The following is a 19818-nucleotide window of genomic DNA, read 5'->3' on the forward strand; positions in this document are numbered from 1 at the left end:
ATCTGTAGTTGCCCAAAACCTGAGGTGGTAGGAGACATGAATTGTAAAAGGGCTTTGCAGGAGAACATTGCTACCTTGATTTCAGCCTGATTGAGAGCTTAGGTTATTTGCCAGACTGTTTTCCAAAGTGACTGCCACATTTTACACCAGTAATGAGTGAGGTTTGTAATTCTTCCACCTTCTAACCAACACTTATTTCCCTTTATAAAAAATTATAGATAGCTAACCTAGTGGGTATGAAATTGTATCTCCCATTATGTGGGTGGTCTTCTAACTTTCTGGGTAGTATCCTTTGATGCATAACTTTTTTTATTTTTATGAAACCCAGTTTATTCATTTTTCTTTGTGTTACTTGTGTTTTTTATATCATCAGTCTATTTTCAAAACTAGGTTTATGAAGGTTTATCACTGTGTTTTGTTCTTAAAATGTTAGTTTGTGTTGTTATGTTTAAGTCTTTGATCCCTTTTATGTAGATTTTTGTATATGATCAGAGGTAGGAGATTCATTCTTTTTCATGTGGATATCCATTGTCCCGCTTCCATTGTTTTAAAAGACTGGTCTTTCTCCATTGAATGGTTTTTGCACCTTTGTTGAAAATCTGTTAATTGTAGGTACATGGTTTTGTTTCTCAACATCGAGTTCTATTTCATGATTTTTGTGTCAGTATAGTTTGCCCTGCATACCCACAGGTTCTACATCCAAGGATTCAACCAACAGTTGATGATAATATTCAGAGAGAGAAAAAATTACATCTATACTGAACATGTCAGACATTTTCAAGTTATCATTATTCTCTAAGCAACTCATTATAATGATTATTTACATAGCATTTACATTTAGAAGGTATTATGAGTAATATAGAGATGATTTAAAATTTGCAAAAGGATGTGTATAGGCTATATGAAACTTCTGTGCCATTTTGTATGAGGGACTTGAGCATCCACGGATTTTGGTATGGGGCCACATGTCCTGGCACCAATCCCCCTTGAAAGTTGTGAGTGCACTTTACTGTCGCTTTTTGGTAATTTTTGTGATTGTGAGTTTCCTTTTCCCATGATTGTTTGAGACACTCAGCCCTTTGTAATTACATAGAATCATATTGTCAATTTCTACAAAGAAATTGGCTGGAATTCTAAGAGAAAATGTGCTGAATCTGTGGATTAATTAGGGAGTATTGCCCTCTTGACAATATTAATTCTTCTATTCACGAGCATTTAAAGTTTTTCCACTTGTTTATTTTTTCATTTACATTACAGTATTTTGTAGTTTTGAGTGTATGAGCTTGGTTAAATTTATTCTTGGTATTTCATTCTGTTCGATGCTGTGAGTGGATTTGTTTCCTTAATTTCATTTTCAGATTCTTCATTGCAAGGGTGTAGAAATATAATTGATTTTTTGTTTGTTGATCTCATATCTTTCAATCTTGCTGAACTCATTTATCAGGTCTAATAGTTTTTCAGGAATTCCTTAGCATTTTTAAAGGCAAAATCATGTCATTTATAGAACTAGAGTAGCCCCTGCTTACCCACAGTTTTAGCTACCTGCAGTCAACTGCAGTCTGAAAATATCAAATGGAACATTTCAAAAATAAGCACTTCACACATTTTAACATTTTTATTATACTATGTTATTATGATTGTTCCATCCCATAACTTATTATTGTCAGTCTCTATTGTGCCTAATTTATAAATTATCATGGATATGTGTTTGTAGGAAGAGCCACAGTATAGAGAGATAGCATCCAGTCTCCAATCTCTGTGTGTTTTGTAGGTACCCTTGATCAGGTTAAGAAAATTTCCTTCTTTCCTTCCCTAATTTATTTATTTTTATTGTTTTTTTTTTTGGGGGGGGGGAGGGGGCTGAACTCAGGAACACTTGACCACTGAGCTACATCCCAGCCCTATTTTATATTTTATCTACAGACAGGGTCTGAGTTGCCTAGCGCCTCAATGTTGCTGAGGCTAGCTTTAAACTTGCAATCCTACTGTCTCAGTCTCTCAAGCCACTGGTTCTATAGGCATGCACCACTGGGCCCGGTCCCCTTTTGTGTTTTAAATATTTTTATTTTTATTTTGAGACAGGATCTTGCTAAGTTGCTGAGGGCCTTGCTGAGTTGCTGAGGTTGGCCTCAAACTTGCAATCTTCCTGTCTTAGCTTCCCAAGTTGCTGGGATTATAGGTGTGTACCACCATACCCAACTTTATTGAGTGTTTTATCATATTGATTTTGTGTAACAGATTTTCTGATAGATTTTCTGCATCTGGTAAGGTGATCATGTTTTTATTTTTTATTCTGATGATACATTGATTTTGGATATTAAACCAATATTGTACTTCTGCGATATATCCCTCTTGGTCATGTTGTAGAATTTTTTAAAATGGGTTCCATATATAAACCCTTGAGGAGTTTTGAAGCCATATTCAAAGACATAGTGTGTAGTTTTCTTGTGATGTCTTTGTCTAGTTTTGTGTAGGTAATACTGTTCTCAGAATGAGTCGGGAAGTGCTTTCTCCTCTTATATTTTTTGGAAGATATTGTGAATAATTGGTTTTAGTTCTTTGAATTTATGATAGAAGTCATTGGTAAAACCATTTTGGCCAGGCCATCTTTGTGAGTACTTTTTAATTACTAATTCCAGCCAGGAAGAATAGGAGCCAGCAAGGGTGATTCCCAGTTCTAAGTGGGAGATAACACAGTAGAATTTAATTTCCTGAAAGTCAAGAGTGGTGCCCAGCCATCAAGATGGCTCCCAATGGTCCCTGCCTCCTGGTATTCACAACCTTATATAGCTGTCTCCACATTAAACTAGGCTTGGTGTGTGTGATTGATAGATCACAGAAGACATTGCAGTTTCCATTTTTGTCACTCCTAAATTTATTCACCGTGGGGAAAGCCATTTGCTAAGGAGAAGTACACATGGAAGAGGAACTGATACCTTCAGCCCATGGCCGTGTAAATAAGCCATCTTGATGGCAGGCAGATCTTGCCAGGCAACTCTTCAGATGAGCACAGCCATAGCCAGTGGCTTGACTGCAAACTTGTTGAGACATCCTAGTGAGTAGAGACCCAGAAGAAATAGATTCTGGGGGACAATTTCAAAATCAATTCTGCCAGTTTTCTAATGAATCAAATGTGTGAAATTCAGAGGTCAAGGATAACTTAAAGGATAAGGTCAAAATTGTTTACCAACAAGAGAAGGATAGAATGCCATTTCATATGGTAAGATTCTGTGTTATACCAGTATGTGGGGTCCCAAGAAGGTCCCAGAGAAGGGGACTTCAACTTAGGTCAACATGGTCCAAAGTTGGACATGGACAAATGGCATAGAAAAGAATTTCTCAATCCATCAGATATTGAGGCACCGAGATTTATTTAGAAAAGTAAGGAGAGTACACATTCAAGGGAGAACATGGGCCACCTCACTAATGAGAGACACTTGGGAAATCTCACATTCTTTTAAAGGAAACTGGGTAAGGGGTGGGCATAAAAAGGTATGTGAGAATAACATCAATCTGGTGAGCTCAAGATGGTCATGGTGATCTGGCAAATTCAGGATTCTTAGGTTGATATCTTTTTCATTATCTGATCAAAAGGTAGGGTTGGGAAAGTATCCTATACTGTTTTGTATCTTCCTTTGTGCAATACATTCTAAAAAATACATGTATTCGTGGGCTAATTAGTGAACATGGGGCAGTTTTCACAAATGGTTGAATTTCTAGTAATTGTGAGTGAACATTTATAGAATTCTCAGAAATCTTGGAGTGATAGGCCTGGAAAGAGAGAACTGCTTGGGGAATGAAGGTCTGAGGAACTTTAGCACAAGGTTTTCACATTAAAGTTGTCTTTTCCCTGTTCTTCCTTTTGTCTCCTTCCTATCTCTTTAATTTCTGTCCTATCTCATGGAGAATAGGTTTGAGAAACATGTTGCATTTGGGATTTATTAAATTAAGAGTTGGGGTGCTGGAATATATTAAATACTTTGAATACTTTACCACTCTACCTCAGTTGTAGATTATGTACTTTGCACACATGAGGCCCTGGGTTTCCATCCATTCTTAGCATGTGCTTGCACACACATGGGCACATATATAGAGGCCATTTTATTTTAAAGGCTGGAAATAAGGGGATAGCTCTAGAGGGCTAGTGATAAAATTTTGAGTGTCATCTGCTTATTAATGAAATTTTAAACTGTGAGATTGGATGAGAGGGAATATAGAGAAAAGGTGTGCCCTTCTCCAACCACTCAGTTCTCAAATTTAGCTTAAGTATTTTTCAAGCTTGACTTGAACAAAAATATATCCTTTTGCTAAATGATCCTGTCTCTGACCTTGCATAACAGATGTTACAGCCAGATTGCCTTTACATCCTTCCCTGTTTATTTGAAAGGCAGCCTCAAGGCTTCTTCCACCCCTGACCCCAGCTTTCTCAATTATGCCTTCTAATTATTCAAAATACACTTTGCAATGCAGTATCTGTCTCCTCTAATCCTGAAACCCTTTATAAAAAGAGGGGTGGTCTAGCTGTCTCAGAGCCAAGGAAATGAACATTTTCCCAAGACCTGGGTTTTTACATACTTGCCTCTGATGTTGACAGTGTGTTAGGGAGTCATGCATTAGCTTCATCAGAGGAAATAGTTAGACATGCAGGCTCTCAAGACCTGGGTCTGATCCTTAACATGGAAACAGAATTTGAGAAGGCCTCCTTAGAAATCAGAATTCATTATTTCCCTGACCAGCTTTGCTTTTTTATGTTTTTCATGTAAGAAAGCACAAAGAGTTTACTGATGTTTTTGAGTATCTTCACTCATACCAACTCCTGAATCTAGAGTTTATTCATTCTCTCAGGACAAACTCCATTCAGAGAGCTTTTGAAATACAGTTTTCTTCACAATGTCCACATGAGGTGAAAATTTCCCTTTTTAAACTTGTTCTGAAAACATTCTAACTGATTTATTTAATAACAAAATCTCTAAATTATATATTGAAAATTCCATTTTCTTTATTTTTGCCTCTTAGAATGTTAGAGTTGAACATTAAGTGTTCTCTCAGTTTTATACATTTGTTGTCTCTGTGATTTAGAAAATCAAACCTTACGGGAATAAGGGATTATATATTATTAACTTGAAACAAATGAATTAATGAGTATTTATTGATTGCCTACATGTGTAGTCACATGTTATCTCAACTTATTTTACTACTGGGCAACACACATGTAACTAATCAATAGTTGTCATAAGAAATGTTTTTACCTTTCTAATTGCATTCACTGGGACTCAGTTTTGGATTACTTCTTTATTCTAGATCCCTTTAAGATGCACCATGATGACGGCCTAGCAGATTTGCTCTTTCTCTCCAGTGGAACAACAAATGATTTGACATTTACAGGGCATAATAATCCTTTGGAAGACAGTTACGGTATGGCTTCTCTAGCTGGAATTATTCTGTAGGGAAGAAAAATTAATTTTCCTTCTTAGATTTATTGCTTAGGCACATATAGCAAAAGAGAAAAAGAAAGTGAAGATTAACATGTATATGTCATATACACAAGGAAGATATTTGGGGAATGACTAATCTCAAAGAAGTGGCTTTAGAACTCAATTATATAGCTTCTTTGATAAAAAGCCATACTTTTTTTGAGAATTAGAAAGATAAAGGAAAAGGACTTTTCAGGGTCTTTAGTGGCAAACTGTGAGGGTGCAAGTAGGTGATAAAGGCTAGTGAGTAAAACTTGTTATGTAGATTCCTGTGCTGACATCTCCAGGCTGAGCATACAGTTGTCTTCAGTAATCAACCTTTATACTTTAAGATGCAGAGGATGGAGGAACACTTTTGAAAGTATTTGTCCTGCTTTTAGGCAAATAGGAGGAAAGCTAAGAGTTGGTTTTTGTGTTGTTGCTATTTTTTTTTTTAAGAGAGAGAGAGAGACAGAATTTTTTAATATTTATTTTTTAGTTTTCGGCAGACACAACATCTTTGTTTGTATGTGGTGCTGAGGATCCAACCCAGGCCGCATGCATGCCAGGCAAGCCCGCTACCACTTGAGCCACATCCCCGCCCCTATTGTTTTGTTTTGTTTTTCATATCTACTTCTCAGTTGACTTGCATTCAATGTAATCTTATGCCAAAGTGGCCTATTTGGGTGCATATTCTGGTCTCCTATAGTCCCTTAGCTTCATTTAATATGAGCTTTCACCCATCATCTTTCATGTTAACTAATAGGCAAAATCAGGTGTAGGGCCTCTGACTGTGACCAGGCTTATTCCAGATTAAAGAGGAGAATTCACAGTCAAGCTGTTCCGGAGACTATGGACATCCTCTCATAAGACCTCTAACCTAGGGCCAAATTCTGCATCCACATTTTATTCACTCATGACCCATGACCTTGATCAAATTACTTCCTCCCTAAATTCTTTTTTTTTTTAATCTACAAAACAGAGCCAGCACTAGTTTTTACATTACAGAAGTGATGACAATTAAATAAAATTATGTGAAACACTTAGCATTGTGTCTGGTAGAGTAATCATTAAATAATCTTAGTTATCATAAATAGTAATATCCTCATCTCCTCCTGTTTGCATCTTTATACTTTCTTTGCTCAGAGTGTTCTCTGTCTTTGAAATTGACCACCCTCCATTTCTGCTCTTGCTTCTCTTCTGAAGCCTTTTGTGATAGTCTGGGCCTCATGGTTCTTTCTGCACTCCTATATCACTTAGTTCATAATGTACAGTATGCATTGTTTGCTATTTGTCTACTTGTCTCTGAAGCTAAATTGTAATAATCTTCTCATATGTGGTGACATATGCCTATAATCCTGGCTACTCAGGAAGCTGAGACACGAGGCCAAGAATTTGAGGCCAGTCTGAGCAACTTAGCGAGACCCTACCTCCTAAAAATAAACAAACACAAAAACATATAATGATCTCAGCAGGGACTGATATTAAATCTGTTGACACTGGCATAGGATAAGCATTACAATAATCTACTTATATTTGTCATTTGCCGTGTGTGTGTGTGTGTGTGTGTGTGTGTGTGTGTGTTTCTGGGGGTTGTCCTGGAGACCAAACCCAGGGATGCTACATCCCCAGCTCCTTTTATTTTGAGACAGTTTTGCTAAATTGTTGAGGTTAGCCTGGTATTTGCAATCTTCCTGCCTCAATCTCCTGAGTCACTGAGATTATAAATAAGTACCACCGCATCCAGCTAGTTGTTAATAATTAACAAAATATTTTTACATAGGCAGGTGTTAATCTCATTTTACTGATGAATTAAGGCTCATCTTTCTTTACTGTACATTATATTATTTTGATTGTGGTGTTACTAGAGCTCAATCTTTGATATTTTGAATCTTTGTAATATCCTGTAAAAGTAGGCAATATATATTGATTCGTGGTCTTCCTGGGATATAGTGATGCTTCCTGTTAATAATTACGCAAAACCTGAAGATTGTTAACAGTGTTTCATTTAAAACTTTTGTACTTTGTTTTTTACTGTTCCTTAGACCTATGTCTTCTTGGCAATATATACAGTTGATTTAAAATATCAAATGCCTTTTTTTCCTTCAGTGTCAGCCAAATTTCAAAATGTGTTTTGTGTTTTGATATTAGGTATGCCTCCCTGCGACACATTTGCTCCTGCAACTGTTGTACCTCAGGGGTGGTCTATGGAAGCCCCAAACCCTCCATACTCAGAGTCCTTTGTTTCTCCAGAGGCCACTGCAAATCTTCCACAGATGACAGGTGAATTATTTAAATCTGCTTTATCAGTTAGTAATTGAAATATTGATAATTGGTATAAATCATTGGGCATATTTTTAGCAGCTTATAAGAGACACATAAAATTTTCAGAATTATCACAAATGTTTTTAAGCTTGTATTAAAGATATCAGAGCTGGGAGAGTTAAATTATAATTAAAATACAATCTTAAGAGGAAATCCCTTCTCTTTGGTTCTGGGAATTGAACCCAGGTTCACTTAACCACTTAAGCCTAGAGTTCTGGGCTTCTTTTCTTAATAGGAAAGATAACTGACCAGCAGTTCCATAGGTTCCCTTCCTAATATTAATACATACCTGTGTTTTCAAGCTATAGTTTTCCTTTTCTCCTCCACAATTTGTCTTCTCAGTTTCACATGTCTTATCCTTCTAAATGATGGGATTTTCAAGGAGTAGGCAGCATGTACTAACTCAACAGCTTCTTTTTTTAATATTTATTTTTTAGTAATACATGAACAAAATATGTTTATTTTATTTTATGTGGTGTTGAGGATGAAACCCAGGGCCTCACGCATACTAGGCAAGTACTGTACCTCTGAACTACAACCCTAGCCCCTCAACACCTTCTTAATTATGTTTAAGGTCTTAAGGTCACAATAGCCAAATATTCTTGTGCCCTATGAGTTTTAAGTGTAGAGGTATGAGTAGAAAATGATGGCTCCCAAATTTTTAATTTATTTCCCTTAGAGTTACCCAAGGAAGGAGAAATGGCATCAGTAGAAGAACAGTCACCAACTAAAGAATTGGAAATAATAATAGGACAGAAGACTACAGAAATGGCACCATCTGGAGAAAAAGTGGTAGCCCTGCTCAAGGAAATGGCACCCGCCACAGAAACAAAGGAGGAATTGACTAAAGATATGGAACAACCCACCAAATCAGATGTGACACTGCCCAAGGACTTGCAGTCATCCATTGAATCAGATATGTCTCTGGTCAAGGACATGGTCCTACCTATAAAAAAAGAAGTGGTCCCAGTTAAGGATGTCATATCACCCGCAAAAACAGATGTGTCTTTGACTAAAGATATGGTGCTGCCCACAGAAAGAGAGGTGGCTGCAGGCAATGATGTGACACTATTTGAAGAAACAGAGAGAATACCACCTGTAAAAATGGATTTATTTTCACATGAGGGCATGGCATCACCCAAAGAAACAGAGTCAATCTCAGGCAAGGGTATGGTATCATTTTCAGAAATGGAGGTGGCACTAGCTGTGGACACTGTATCATCCACAGAAAAATCCTCAGCTGAGGAGATGGTCTTGTTATCAGAAAAAGGGGTGGCTGTGCCAAGGGACATGACACTGCCTTCAGAAGCAACAGTAGTCTTCACGAAGGATGCAGTAGAAACAGAAGGGCCCGCAGACAAGGACATTACTCCACCTCCAGTAACAGAAATGACCATGGGTAAGGAAGTGGCTCTGTCCCCAGAATCAAAGGTGGGCCTTGTCAAGGATGTGGCTCCACTCCCAGAAACAGAAGTAACCCTGGTCAAGAATATGGGTACACCCTCTGAAACAAAGTTGGCCCTGGGTAAGGATGTGGCTGTGTCTCCAGAAGTAGAGGTGGCTCAGGTCAAGGATATGACTCCACTCCCAGAAAAAGAAGTAACCTTGATCAAGGATATGCTGCTGCCTCCAGAAGCAGATGTGGCCCTGGCTAAGGATGTGGCTCTGTCCCCTGGAACAGAGATGACCCTGGCCAACAGTGTGACTCCAGCCAAGGATGTTGCACCATCCTCAGGAACAGAGGTGGCATCGATTCTAGTTAAAGACATGGAAATTGCCCAGACTCGGGAAGGAATAAGTGAAAATTCCCAGATACAGTCTCTCCAAAAAGAGGGGCAGTTAGCTGCACCTACTTTCATGATTTCACCAGGTATGAGCTTTGTTTCCTCTCAGTATTTCTGTTTACCAAGGTATAGTTTCAAGTGGACACTATATCATCCACAGAAAAATACTTTCTTACCCACATGTGATCTTTACTATTACCTTCCAGAAAACTAAGGGACAGGCATCATGCCAGTTAAAATAAATAGTCTCACTGTGCCTTGCAAATCTATTCATATTCCTACTCTCCTAGACAGCTCTTTCTTACCTTTACCCTCCTCCAACCTCCAATACCTTATCAATCTGCTGATCTTCCTATTTTCCAGATAATTGCAATAAAATAAAACACCCACAATCGTCTGTTAGCTCCTCTACACAGTTTGTATCTGTATCCATAGACTCTGACTTCTCTCCTGTTTTTTTTTTAATTTCATATGTATACATATATTTAAGTTGTTCATGGACCTTTATTTATATGTGGCACTGAGAATCGAACCCAGTGCCTCACTCATGCCAGGCAAATGCTCTGCCACTGAGCCACAATTCCAGTCCCTGTTTTTTGTTTTTTTTTTTTAATGTATTTTTTAGTTGTAGGTGGATACAATACCATTATTTTATTTATTTTCATGTGGCGCTGAAGAGCGAACCCAGGGCCTTGCACATGAGAGGCAAGTACTCTACCACTGAGCCACAACGCCAACCCCCTCTCCTATTTTTATAACTGTTCCTGCTCCTAATTAAGGCCAACCTCTCCTCTCATTTTGTAATAGGTCCCATTTCTCCTCTTCAAGTCAAGTATATTGCCCCAGCCATTAGTTTGTTTTCTGCCATTTCACTGAATTATTCCCAACTTAAAAGAGTTTGTCATTTTCCCATCTTGAAAGATAGAAACAGAAACTCTCCTGACTACTTCTTAACCTGCTCTTCATCTCTGCTGCCTATTGTAGGAGAATTCCTCAAAAATGATTGCCACCTTTAATTTCTCATGGGTGGAAAAATATCTGAAATAGTTACTCTCTTACCCACATGTGATCTGTACTATTACCTTTAGAACCAGTCATAGCCTCGGGCCAAAAGGACAACTTGTCAGATTCTGTGTTAGAGAAATTAGAACAGAAGAAACCATTCAGCAGTCAGCCTTCTGAACTTTCTTCAGAGACCTCAGGTAAGTGGAGAAAACCAAATGGACTCTCAAACAGCTTAAACTAGGAGCGATTGAAGTGATGTTGGTAGACATTGTCCCTACTTTCCTGGTTGTGTTGTTATTAGCAGTATAGTTTATGAGGTCAGTTTCCTTTCTTCAATGGATTTCATTTTGTTTAGGCAGAAGGTCAACTTGTTAAATATTTAAAATCACTGCTATATCAACTCAGGACACTAAATTTTGGTCTATTTCATCTGTTGACTCTCCTTAGTAGTCTTAGGTATGTTATTTGCCTATATCTGTTTGTTCAACTATTAAGTTCTATAAAGTCTTGCTAGTTACAGTGTGTTCCATGGCTCAACAGCATTTGCACTGTGACTGAACATCTTAGAAATGTGGAATCTTGGACTCTTTCTCAGACTTATAGAATTATAATCTGAATTTTAACAGCAACCCCAAGTAATTTTCACATGTATTAAACTTTGAGGGATACTGCTCTAAGATACTGTAAAACTTTTAAGTTTGCTCAGTCAGTGATTTCTAAGATTACATGTTTTTGTTGATAAGCCAGGAACACGTGCATATGATTGTCAACTTGATGATTCTCTGTATACTTTTCTGTTGCTATGATAGGAATGTGAGCTCCTTGAGGGCAGTGCTCGGACTTAATTCATTTAGAGTCCCTAGAGTTTACACACTGTCTAGCAGCAAGTAGGAGCTAAATAAATGAATTTTAAATGTTCTTTTACTGACTGAGAATGTCAGTAAAGATTTAAGTAAGTGCTAATTGTATACAAGATAGACCATCCTAAGGCACATAGATATCCATCCTCGTTCTCACTGATCTTCCTGTTTTCCAAATAATTGAAGCACCTAGAGTTATTATTATATTGTAACCTGAATAGAAAGAGAAGTTCCCAGGCATGAACTCTAAAACAAAGACTTACATAATAATTGAAGAAAATAGTGTAAGTGATGGCATCAAGTTGCTGCTGATTAATTCCTAAATTAAGTGTAATAAATACTGTGAGGTGCTATGGCTCACAATTTTTTGAGAAAACCTAAAATTAACCTGAGATATTAAGGATTTAGAGGACATTGGAGGGATGAGGACAAAAACAAAAGGTGCTAGTTAAGTATTTTGAAATCATTTTATTGGGTCATACTTGACAGGAACCATTGAAGACTGCCTTTAGTAATTTTCTTTCCAGGAATTTGGATCCAAATTGTGTTACTTCATGAAACTTTTCCAAGGGTGCTTTTCCTAACTGTTGAAATTCTTGTCAGCTTACAATCATTATGCATATTTCTTTGTCTTTTGGGAAGTACATTTAAGAACAGAACATTGAAATCTAACACATTTGTCTTTCAAAGTAGGATGTTCTGGTTCTGGAATGATAAGAATTTTTCTCTGGCCAAAATACTATTTAGTCTTTTTTTTTTTTTAATTTTAAACAGCATAAATCTGGCCTTCTGGGTCTGTTTCCCAGAATCAGTCTAGTTCATTGGACACACATAAGTATAATATTTGTGACAGACTCTTAGAATTATAAATTCTGTCCCAAATCATGAATAAGTATTCATTCAATTAGTAAACATCACCAAAAAAGAAATAAGTACAATTTCTTATCTTGTTTATAATTGAGATTTGTGTACCTATTAATAATTACAAGGAGAAATAAATCAGATGAGATTTATAAGTAGTGAGTGAGTTTATTACAGAGGTTAGAAAGTTTGAAATATTTTGCTGTGCGCAGTGATGCACACCTATAATTCTAGTGGCGGGGGAGGCTGAGTTAGGAGGATCGCGAGTTCAAAGCCAGCCTCAGCAAAGGTGAAGTGCTTAGCAACTCAGTGAGACCCTGTCTCTAAATAAAATATAAAATAGGGCTGGGGATGTGGCTCAGTGGTCAAGTGTCCCTGAGTTCAATCCCTGGTACCGAAAAAGAAAAAAGAAAAGTTTGAAATATTTTGTAAATGTGTTTGAAAAAAAATTCTTACCTGAAATGGTAATCCCAATTAAGAATAAGAAATGTTTGGGAATAAATGGTTTTCCTAAAGAAATTAGTATATGGATTGGTGGAAACAGACTGCTTAAATGAGTCACTAAATGAACTATTGTTTTTTTTTTTTTTTTTTAAGAAAGAATAGCAAGAAGCTTGTTATTTAGAATTTTAGCCAACTTCATGTATTGCAGGTGCCCCTCCCTCACAAGGCACACAAGGTTGCAGATCCAGTGACTGCAGGTCAGCCCAGCCCAAGCCTACCAGGGCCCCTCCTGAGCTGCTGAAAGTCTTGACTCCACAGAAGACTCTTGATCCCAGGCTAGGCCCTTTCCCTTTGTGTGAGTCGGGTTGGGTCTCTGGTTCATCTTCCTGTGGTTATCCTGGGAACCAAAGGAAAAGTATTCATGCTGACTTCCTTGAACCCCAGAGGGATCTCAGCAGGGAGGCCTGGGATATAGAAAGCATGCCAATGGTGATGAAGAAAAAGAAGAAGAAACCAAAGCAAAAGAGATATTCTCAACCCCGGGCTGGGGGATCTTGGAATGATGACAGTGCAGAAGGGCATAACAGTTATACCCATAAATCAGGTGTCCTCCCTAGTCAGTCCACTGCTGTGAACATGGAATATGGACTTGTATCCAGAGAGAATCTGAAAAGAGGAGATGGAGGTGACTCTAGAGCAGCCAAATTAGAAGGTGAGAACTTTATCTCAGAGAGTCTCAGAGTTACTTTGTGTCCAGAAGAATCTCCAAAAACTGCAGAAAATTCTCAGTCCAAGCTGAGAGTAGAGGAACGTGGCAGAGGAAACAAATCAATGCCACATAACCAAGATAAGAGATTGTTGCAGCCGGATGAATACAAACCACAACCTGCACCCCTCCTGAAGACCCCTGTGGATAAAGGCCAGATAGTGGGCCTTCCTAACTTGACAGGATCCCTGACAGAAATTTCTGAACATAATGCTGAAACTCTTTTGGAGATCAGATCCAAAGAGGCTCGCTCTCCTATCTTGAACCAAGAGGTTGTGGGTGGAGTTTCAAAACCTATAGCAGCAAAAGAATTGCCTAATTTGATACCAACTTTGATAGCAAGTAATCCATTAGAAGATAGTCTCAAAGAAGAGAATGATGAAAGTAAAATGTCTAAACTACAGAATGTCAACCAGAAAGTGTTTCTTAAAGGATCTGTAGAAGTTAAAGAACTAGAAAGGGAAGCATTTCCCAAGCAAAGAGAGGAAATCAACATCTTGGCTTCTGAGCAGCTGCAGGGCCAAGTGTCAGTTCAGGCTCCTGGGCTAGGGAATGAGCCGTTTAAGAGAATGACAGGTGATGGCAAAAACAGGAAGGGAAGGGGAAGTTCTGGGAAAGTGAGAATGAATTCTGGGAAGCCAAGAATTAAATCTGACCTGCTATATGTTCTGGACAGTGAGAATGATGGAAGAGCTGTTCTTGGGTTAAGTGAATCAATTCTTAAAACCAAAAGAGTGACTACTGAGGATAAGAGAGATGAGCTGGGATTAGATTCTTCAAAGCAACCAGGAACCATGATTGATTTTACTGAGGAAGTAGTGATGGGGGAGCCTAAGGAGATAATAGACCCTAGTGTGGAAAGCACTTTACAGGCATGGATTCCTTTGGGAAATAGATCAACCTTGACTCGGACTTCTGATGCTAGGTCAGAAAGAGGAGCCTTAGTCAAAAATACAGGTGTCAGTAACCAGAGCAAGGAAGGAAGTTGTCCTTGGATGGGTCATGAGTCAACTCCTTGGTTTTCTGAAAAGACTAAAAAGAGAAGTAATGAAGGCAGAAACAAGAAGTCTAAAATTAATTATCCCATAGAACCTACTAGAATGGATGACAAGGAGGAAATTCCTAATCCACCTTTTGTAGGGAAGGATGGAGAAGTATCTGATAGCATTCCCTATAAAAACAGGGAATTAGGACACACTTCCCCCCAAATACTTGATTCTTTATTCTTTCATGTATCAGGTACACACACAGTGGAAGCACTTGACAAAAAAGGTAAAAATGTTGAGGTTAATTCTGCTGAGCTTGAGGCCCCTGAGGGCAACAAAACAAATACAGCCAAGGATTCTGCTATTATTGAACCAGCTGCCAAGGTGACAGATGTGAGCTGCCAAGACCAAATTCAGGAGACAGGATTTGCTCCCTCAATAGCATCTGAAGAGAACAAGGCAGATGCAACCAAGGGACACACAGCAGTGGCTGACAAACCAAATAAAAGGAGTAGTGATGAAAAAAGCAAAAAAGTTAAAAATAGTTTTCCCAAGAAGCACATTCTGGAGAATAAGTTAGATGCAACAAAAATACATGTTCCCATGGAAACCACAGGGGACCATAGAATTGAAGGAATTGGCTATGTGGACGAAAATAGAAATATTACATTTACCTGTCCCAGAACACTGTCAGGGCTCATGAATAAGTCAGCTCCTATAGAGGCTGTAGAATCAGCAGCCTGTGAAAAACTGCCCACTACTCCTCCTCAAGTAGTAAAGAAAAATGATTCCTTACCAGACACCTTGGCAAAAAATGGGGAAGAGAGAGCCCCAGTTCAGCTTTCTAAATTATTAGTGGAAAATAACTGCAACAAAGATGGGGTCCCAGGGCCAGAAAGACCCAAGACTCCCTCTGTTGTTATGCCATCTGCCAGCACAGAAGGAATTGCCCTGCCTTTTACAGCAGCCATAGAAACAGTGAATAGTCAGGAAGATCGCTGTCTTAAGAATCAAAGTGAGTTTGCTGTTCCCGTGAAAAATGAAGCAGGGGTAGATGAAGGGCATGTGGTAGGAGAATCTGAGTTGCCACTCTGTGGTGAATCTATCTGTTCAGTAGAGCAAATCCCAGGGCCAGCAAAAGGGCACCTTCTTCCTAAAGTTCCCACAGATGACCAGGGCTTGCCAGGAGAGACCAGAGTCCTAGAAGCATATGGAGATAGGGGTGATTTCCAAACATCTTCAGTGAACACAGAGGAGGAGACTGAGAAAGGTTCTACTTCCGCTCCAATTTCTGACTTATTGGGAGACAAAGCACAAAAGATCAGTTACCATGAGGACCAAAATACTAAAGATAGAGATTCTAAGGGCCCAGATTATTTGAATAAGGAGGTTGATATGACTCCCTTGCCTCCAAAAAGTGAAAAGGATAAATTTAAAGAAATTATACTGGCTTCTGATGTCACAAAATTACAATGTGTTTCCCCACCAACACCAGAACTCCAGTCCAGTTTCTCATGTGGCAAAGTTGAAGTTCCTCTTTCAGGGGTGGTAGATAAGTTAGAAATGGCTGCTTCCAAGGATCTTCAACTCCCAGAACTCAAAGATAACATCAAGAAAGAGCCTCAGAAAATGACAGAAAAATCGGAACCAAAGGTACTGGGAGAAGGAAAGAAGGAAGATAAAAGCAGAATAATAGAACCAATGAAAGGCTACATGAGACCTACCAAGTCCCGAGGACTTACTCCTTTTATGCCAAAATCTACAACCCAGGAACTAGAGAGATCCAAGCACCTGAAGTCCAGTGGTATGAACCTGTCATGACAAAACGTGTGCGCTTGTGGCTTTTGAGTCTGCATCAAAAAGGCAAAAAACTTGTGCCTTCTTTCCATCCAGACTCTACTCATCCTTGTTAATCTTAGCTTGTTGGCATGAAAACCTATAACTGCTACTTACATGTTTTCTGCAGCCAAGGCATGCCCTATGTCCAGCTTGAGGAGGCTGTGGTCTCATTTGCATGCCTTTTTACCTGGCCCTGAACCTTGAATTTTAGGGGAAGTTGAAAAGAAAGTCTTTTGCCATCCACCATTATTAATTTTAAAAAAATTGTGTCTCCTATGTGTAATGTTTACACCCAATTTTTTTAAGCATTGTTTGGTATAAGGATTAATAGGAGGAAAAAACTGCTTCATGTTTAGTGGAGTACATGAGATTTTTTTCCCCCTAGTAAATATGTAGCTCTTGCCAGTGGGACTAAATATCTAAATTGCTTATAGATCAAATGAAAATGATTTGCTCTCTTCTGGGGAAATGGTAGCCTCAGACTAGTACTGGTGGGCATAGTCTTTATTTTTATTTCTAATAGTGGGAAATGATCTCTAGATACAGCCACATTCTTTGACCAGTTTGCTGCTTACAGCCATTAGCAGACAGTTAATGGGTTAGATTTTGGGCATAGTCTGTGTCTATGAAACATAGTTCATAAAACTTGCCTATTTTGGATTCCTCATAATGTTTTCCCTTTTGGATCTAATTAATCAAGCAGTTAGAATGAGATTAAGATGATTTCTATAAGATTTAGGAATATTAGTCTTTTTCCCCTCTTGAAAAGTATGCACTTAATATATAAACTTCCCTGAAATTAACCTTGAAAATGTGTTTCCTTGCCTTTGAGGTTTTTTGCAGCCCACAAATGATGTTCTTTATAAATTGCTCTTTCTCAGCTTGCATGATAGAGATACTAACCAGAAATTGAAACAAAAACAAAAACTTACCAGTTGTCCTTAGTCAAGCAGCCTGTCAGGCTTTTGCAGAGACTTCATCTTGGGGTTATATTCTGCATGGTATGGACCTATTCTTTTGTGTAAAGCTTGTGCTATGCATGGATTTGTATCCAGTAAGGAATACTTGCTATATAAGTAAAGAATGCTAAATGTTATTATTTGTGTACAATATACTCATTTTTTTCCTGCTTTAATTTCCTTCTACTTGCCACCCTTTTACCAAGGCAAAGTGAATACAGTAGCATGTACAGGACATCCCATCATTCTATGCATTTCTTTAGTTTTGGCTTCTAGGCCACACTTCTTTAGTTTTAGCAGTGATCCAAAGGGTAATGTGTAAATTTTGTGGAAATCTAGCCAATATTTCCAAAGATATGCTTAGTATGCTAAAGAAATACTTTTTGCATGGTATTTCCAAAGAAGTGCAGAAAAGGGATTTGTTGTTCTTGGGAAGCGACAGCTGCCACAGAGCTTTTGAGTCCCTGCCCTGGTGAGGCCAAGCTCAGAGTCCGTGTGTTAGGAGTGTCCTTGAAGAGTGGCTGAGAGGAGTGTAATGGATTTTAGATTAAAAAATGTATTGTTTCTTCTCTGAATTCTACTCTACCTTTTCCCTTAGGGTAAACTCTGTACTTAGTTAAAAAAAAAAAAAAAAAAGTTTTACTGATTTTTTTAAGTAGGTTAACACATTTACATGGTATAAAGGAATTTGCAGTAAAATGTAAGTCAGCCTCCCTCCGTTAACCCCTTCTAGTTTTCCCTCTTGTGCTATGCATAGATTTGTGTACAGTAAGGAATACTTGTTATATAAGTATTTTGCTGTATAAGGCAACCAATTTTAATTGTATTGCACACATCCTTCCAGACCATTTATACTTAAAGTACATATTTCCTGGTTTTATATATGAGACATGCTGATGTATGCCCTGCTTTTTATCTTATTTATTTTCCTTTTGAGATAGTAAGGATTGAACCCAGGACCACTGAGCTACACCCCAACCCTTTTTATTTTTTATTTTCACCTTCTTTTTGTTGTTGTTGTTGTTGTTGTTTTGTTTTGAGGTGCTGGGGATTGAACCTAGGGCCTTGTGCATGTGAGGCAAGTACTCTACCAACTGAGCTATGTCCCCAGCCCTTCATTTTTTATTTTGAGATAGGGTCTCACTAAGTTGCTGACGGTGGGCTTGAACTCAAGATCCTCCTCCCTCAGCCTCCTAAGTCTCTGGGATTACAGGTGTGTGCTGCCACACCTGGCTTGGTCTTGCCTTTTAAATTTAACAATTTTAAAAGAGATCCTTACAAATCAGAACAGAGAAAACAATCTCATTCCTTTTGTTTACAAAAAGTCGTACTCCTGGGGCTGGGAGTGCAGCTCAATGGTAGAACACTTGCCTCGCATGTGGGAAGCACTGGGTTCGGTCCTTAGCACCATATAAAAATAAAATAAAGGTATTGTGTCCATCTACAACTAAAAAAAAATTTAAAAGAATTTTTAAAAAAGTCATATTCCTGCAAGTGCTTCTGTCTGATTAAAAAGGACTCTAGGGCTGGGGCTGTAGCTCAGCGGCAAAGTACTTGCCTAGCACATGTGAGGCACTGGGTTCGATCCTAAGCACCACATAAAAATAAACAAACAAAAAAAGGGACTCCAGAGTTAGCTCTGGTTTGAAGAAGGTGTATTTATGATTTTGAAAGGTATTGCCATATTGTTCAGCATAGGGGCACAGAGGTGTACCAGAGTTACAATCTACTATCAGCACAGATGAAGACCTATTCCCCTGTACTTTCTCCACTAATGCAACTTCTTGTTGTTGTACATACTGATATAACAGGCAAAAAATTATTTTTCAAGATAGGTTTATTTCATGATTATTTAATGACTACTTTGTGTATCAATAATATTTATAAAATTCATCTCCATTCTGAATTTATAAAAATATTTTCTATTAATTTTCAACAACACCTTTTTAAGTCTGACAGCATTCTAAAATTCGCTTATTTCTGGGTTGTTGTTTTCATTTATTTTTATAAAATGTGATGTAGGGTTACTTGGGCATCTCATTATAATTTGTGAACAGCTTGGTGCATTTCTGGACTTCTCTCACCCCCTAACCATTGATCTTTTCTCTATTCAAACTTTAGTAACAACCTGGCTTAATATATTTTAATAGTAGTAGGGCAAGCACTACTTACCCTTTTGCTCTTTTTCAGAGTTGTCCTATTATTATTATTATATATAAATCTGAAAATTGGCTTGTATAATTTTGTAAAAGAAGAAAAATCTATTGTGTTTTTTCTTAGAGCCAATGATTTATCTAGATGATTATTATGGGAATCAATATTTTGTATGTTGTTATTTTATTCAACAGTATAACATATCTTATTGTCAGGTGTTAGTTTATCACTATTGTATGACTATCTTGTTCATAAAGATTTTGTATGGGCTGGGGATGTGGCTCAAGCGGTAGCGCACTTGACTGGCGTGTGTGCGGGCCCGGGTTCGATCCTCAGCACCACATACAAACAAAGATGTTGTGCCCCCGAAAACCATAAAATA

The 19818-nt window shown here is 38.1% G+C and overlaps 1 protein-coding gene across 25 annotated transcripts in view; it reads left to right on the plus strand.

Annotated features, from left to right (window-relative positions):
- The window catches only part of MAP4 (microtubule associated protein 4), a 173180-nt gene that overhangs the window by 112121 nt on the left and 41241 nt on the right, over window positions 1-19818 (plus strand). For 10 of the 25 annotated variants that reach the window (XM_081285161.1, XM_081285162.1, XM_081285153.1 and 7 more), the window contains 5 exons: window positions 5302-5415; window positions 7605-7736; window positions 8458-9648; window positions 10651-10764; window positions 12941-16288. In XM_081285161.1, coding sequence (XP_081141287.1) covers window positions 5302-5415; window positions 7605-7736; window positions 8458-9648; window positions 10651-10764; window positions 12941-16288 — 4899 coding nt within the window. The remainder of the gene's footprint in view (window positions 1-5301; window positions 5416-7604; window positions 7737-8457; window positions 9649-10650; window positions 10765-12940; window positions 16289-19818) is intronic. The other 15 variants (XM_081285146.1, XM_081285147.1, XM_081285148.1 and 12 more) reach the window with 3 other exon arrangements.

The sequence above is a fragment of the Spermophilus citellus genome, assembly GCF_964194105.1.
Source record: "Spermophilus citellus genome assembly, chromosome: 3".
Lineage (NCBI taxonomy): Eukaryota > Metazoa > Chordata > Mammalia > Rodentia > Sciuridae > Spermophilus > Spermophilus citellus.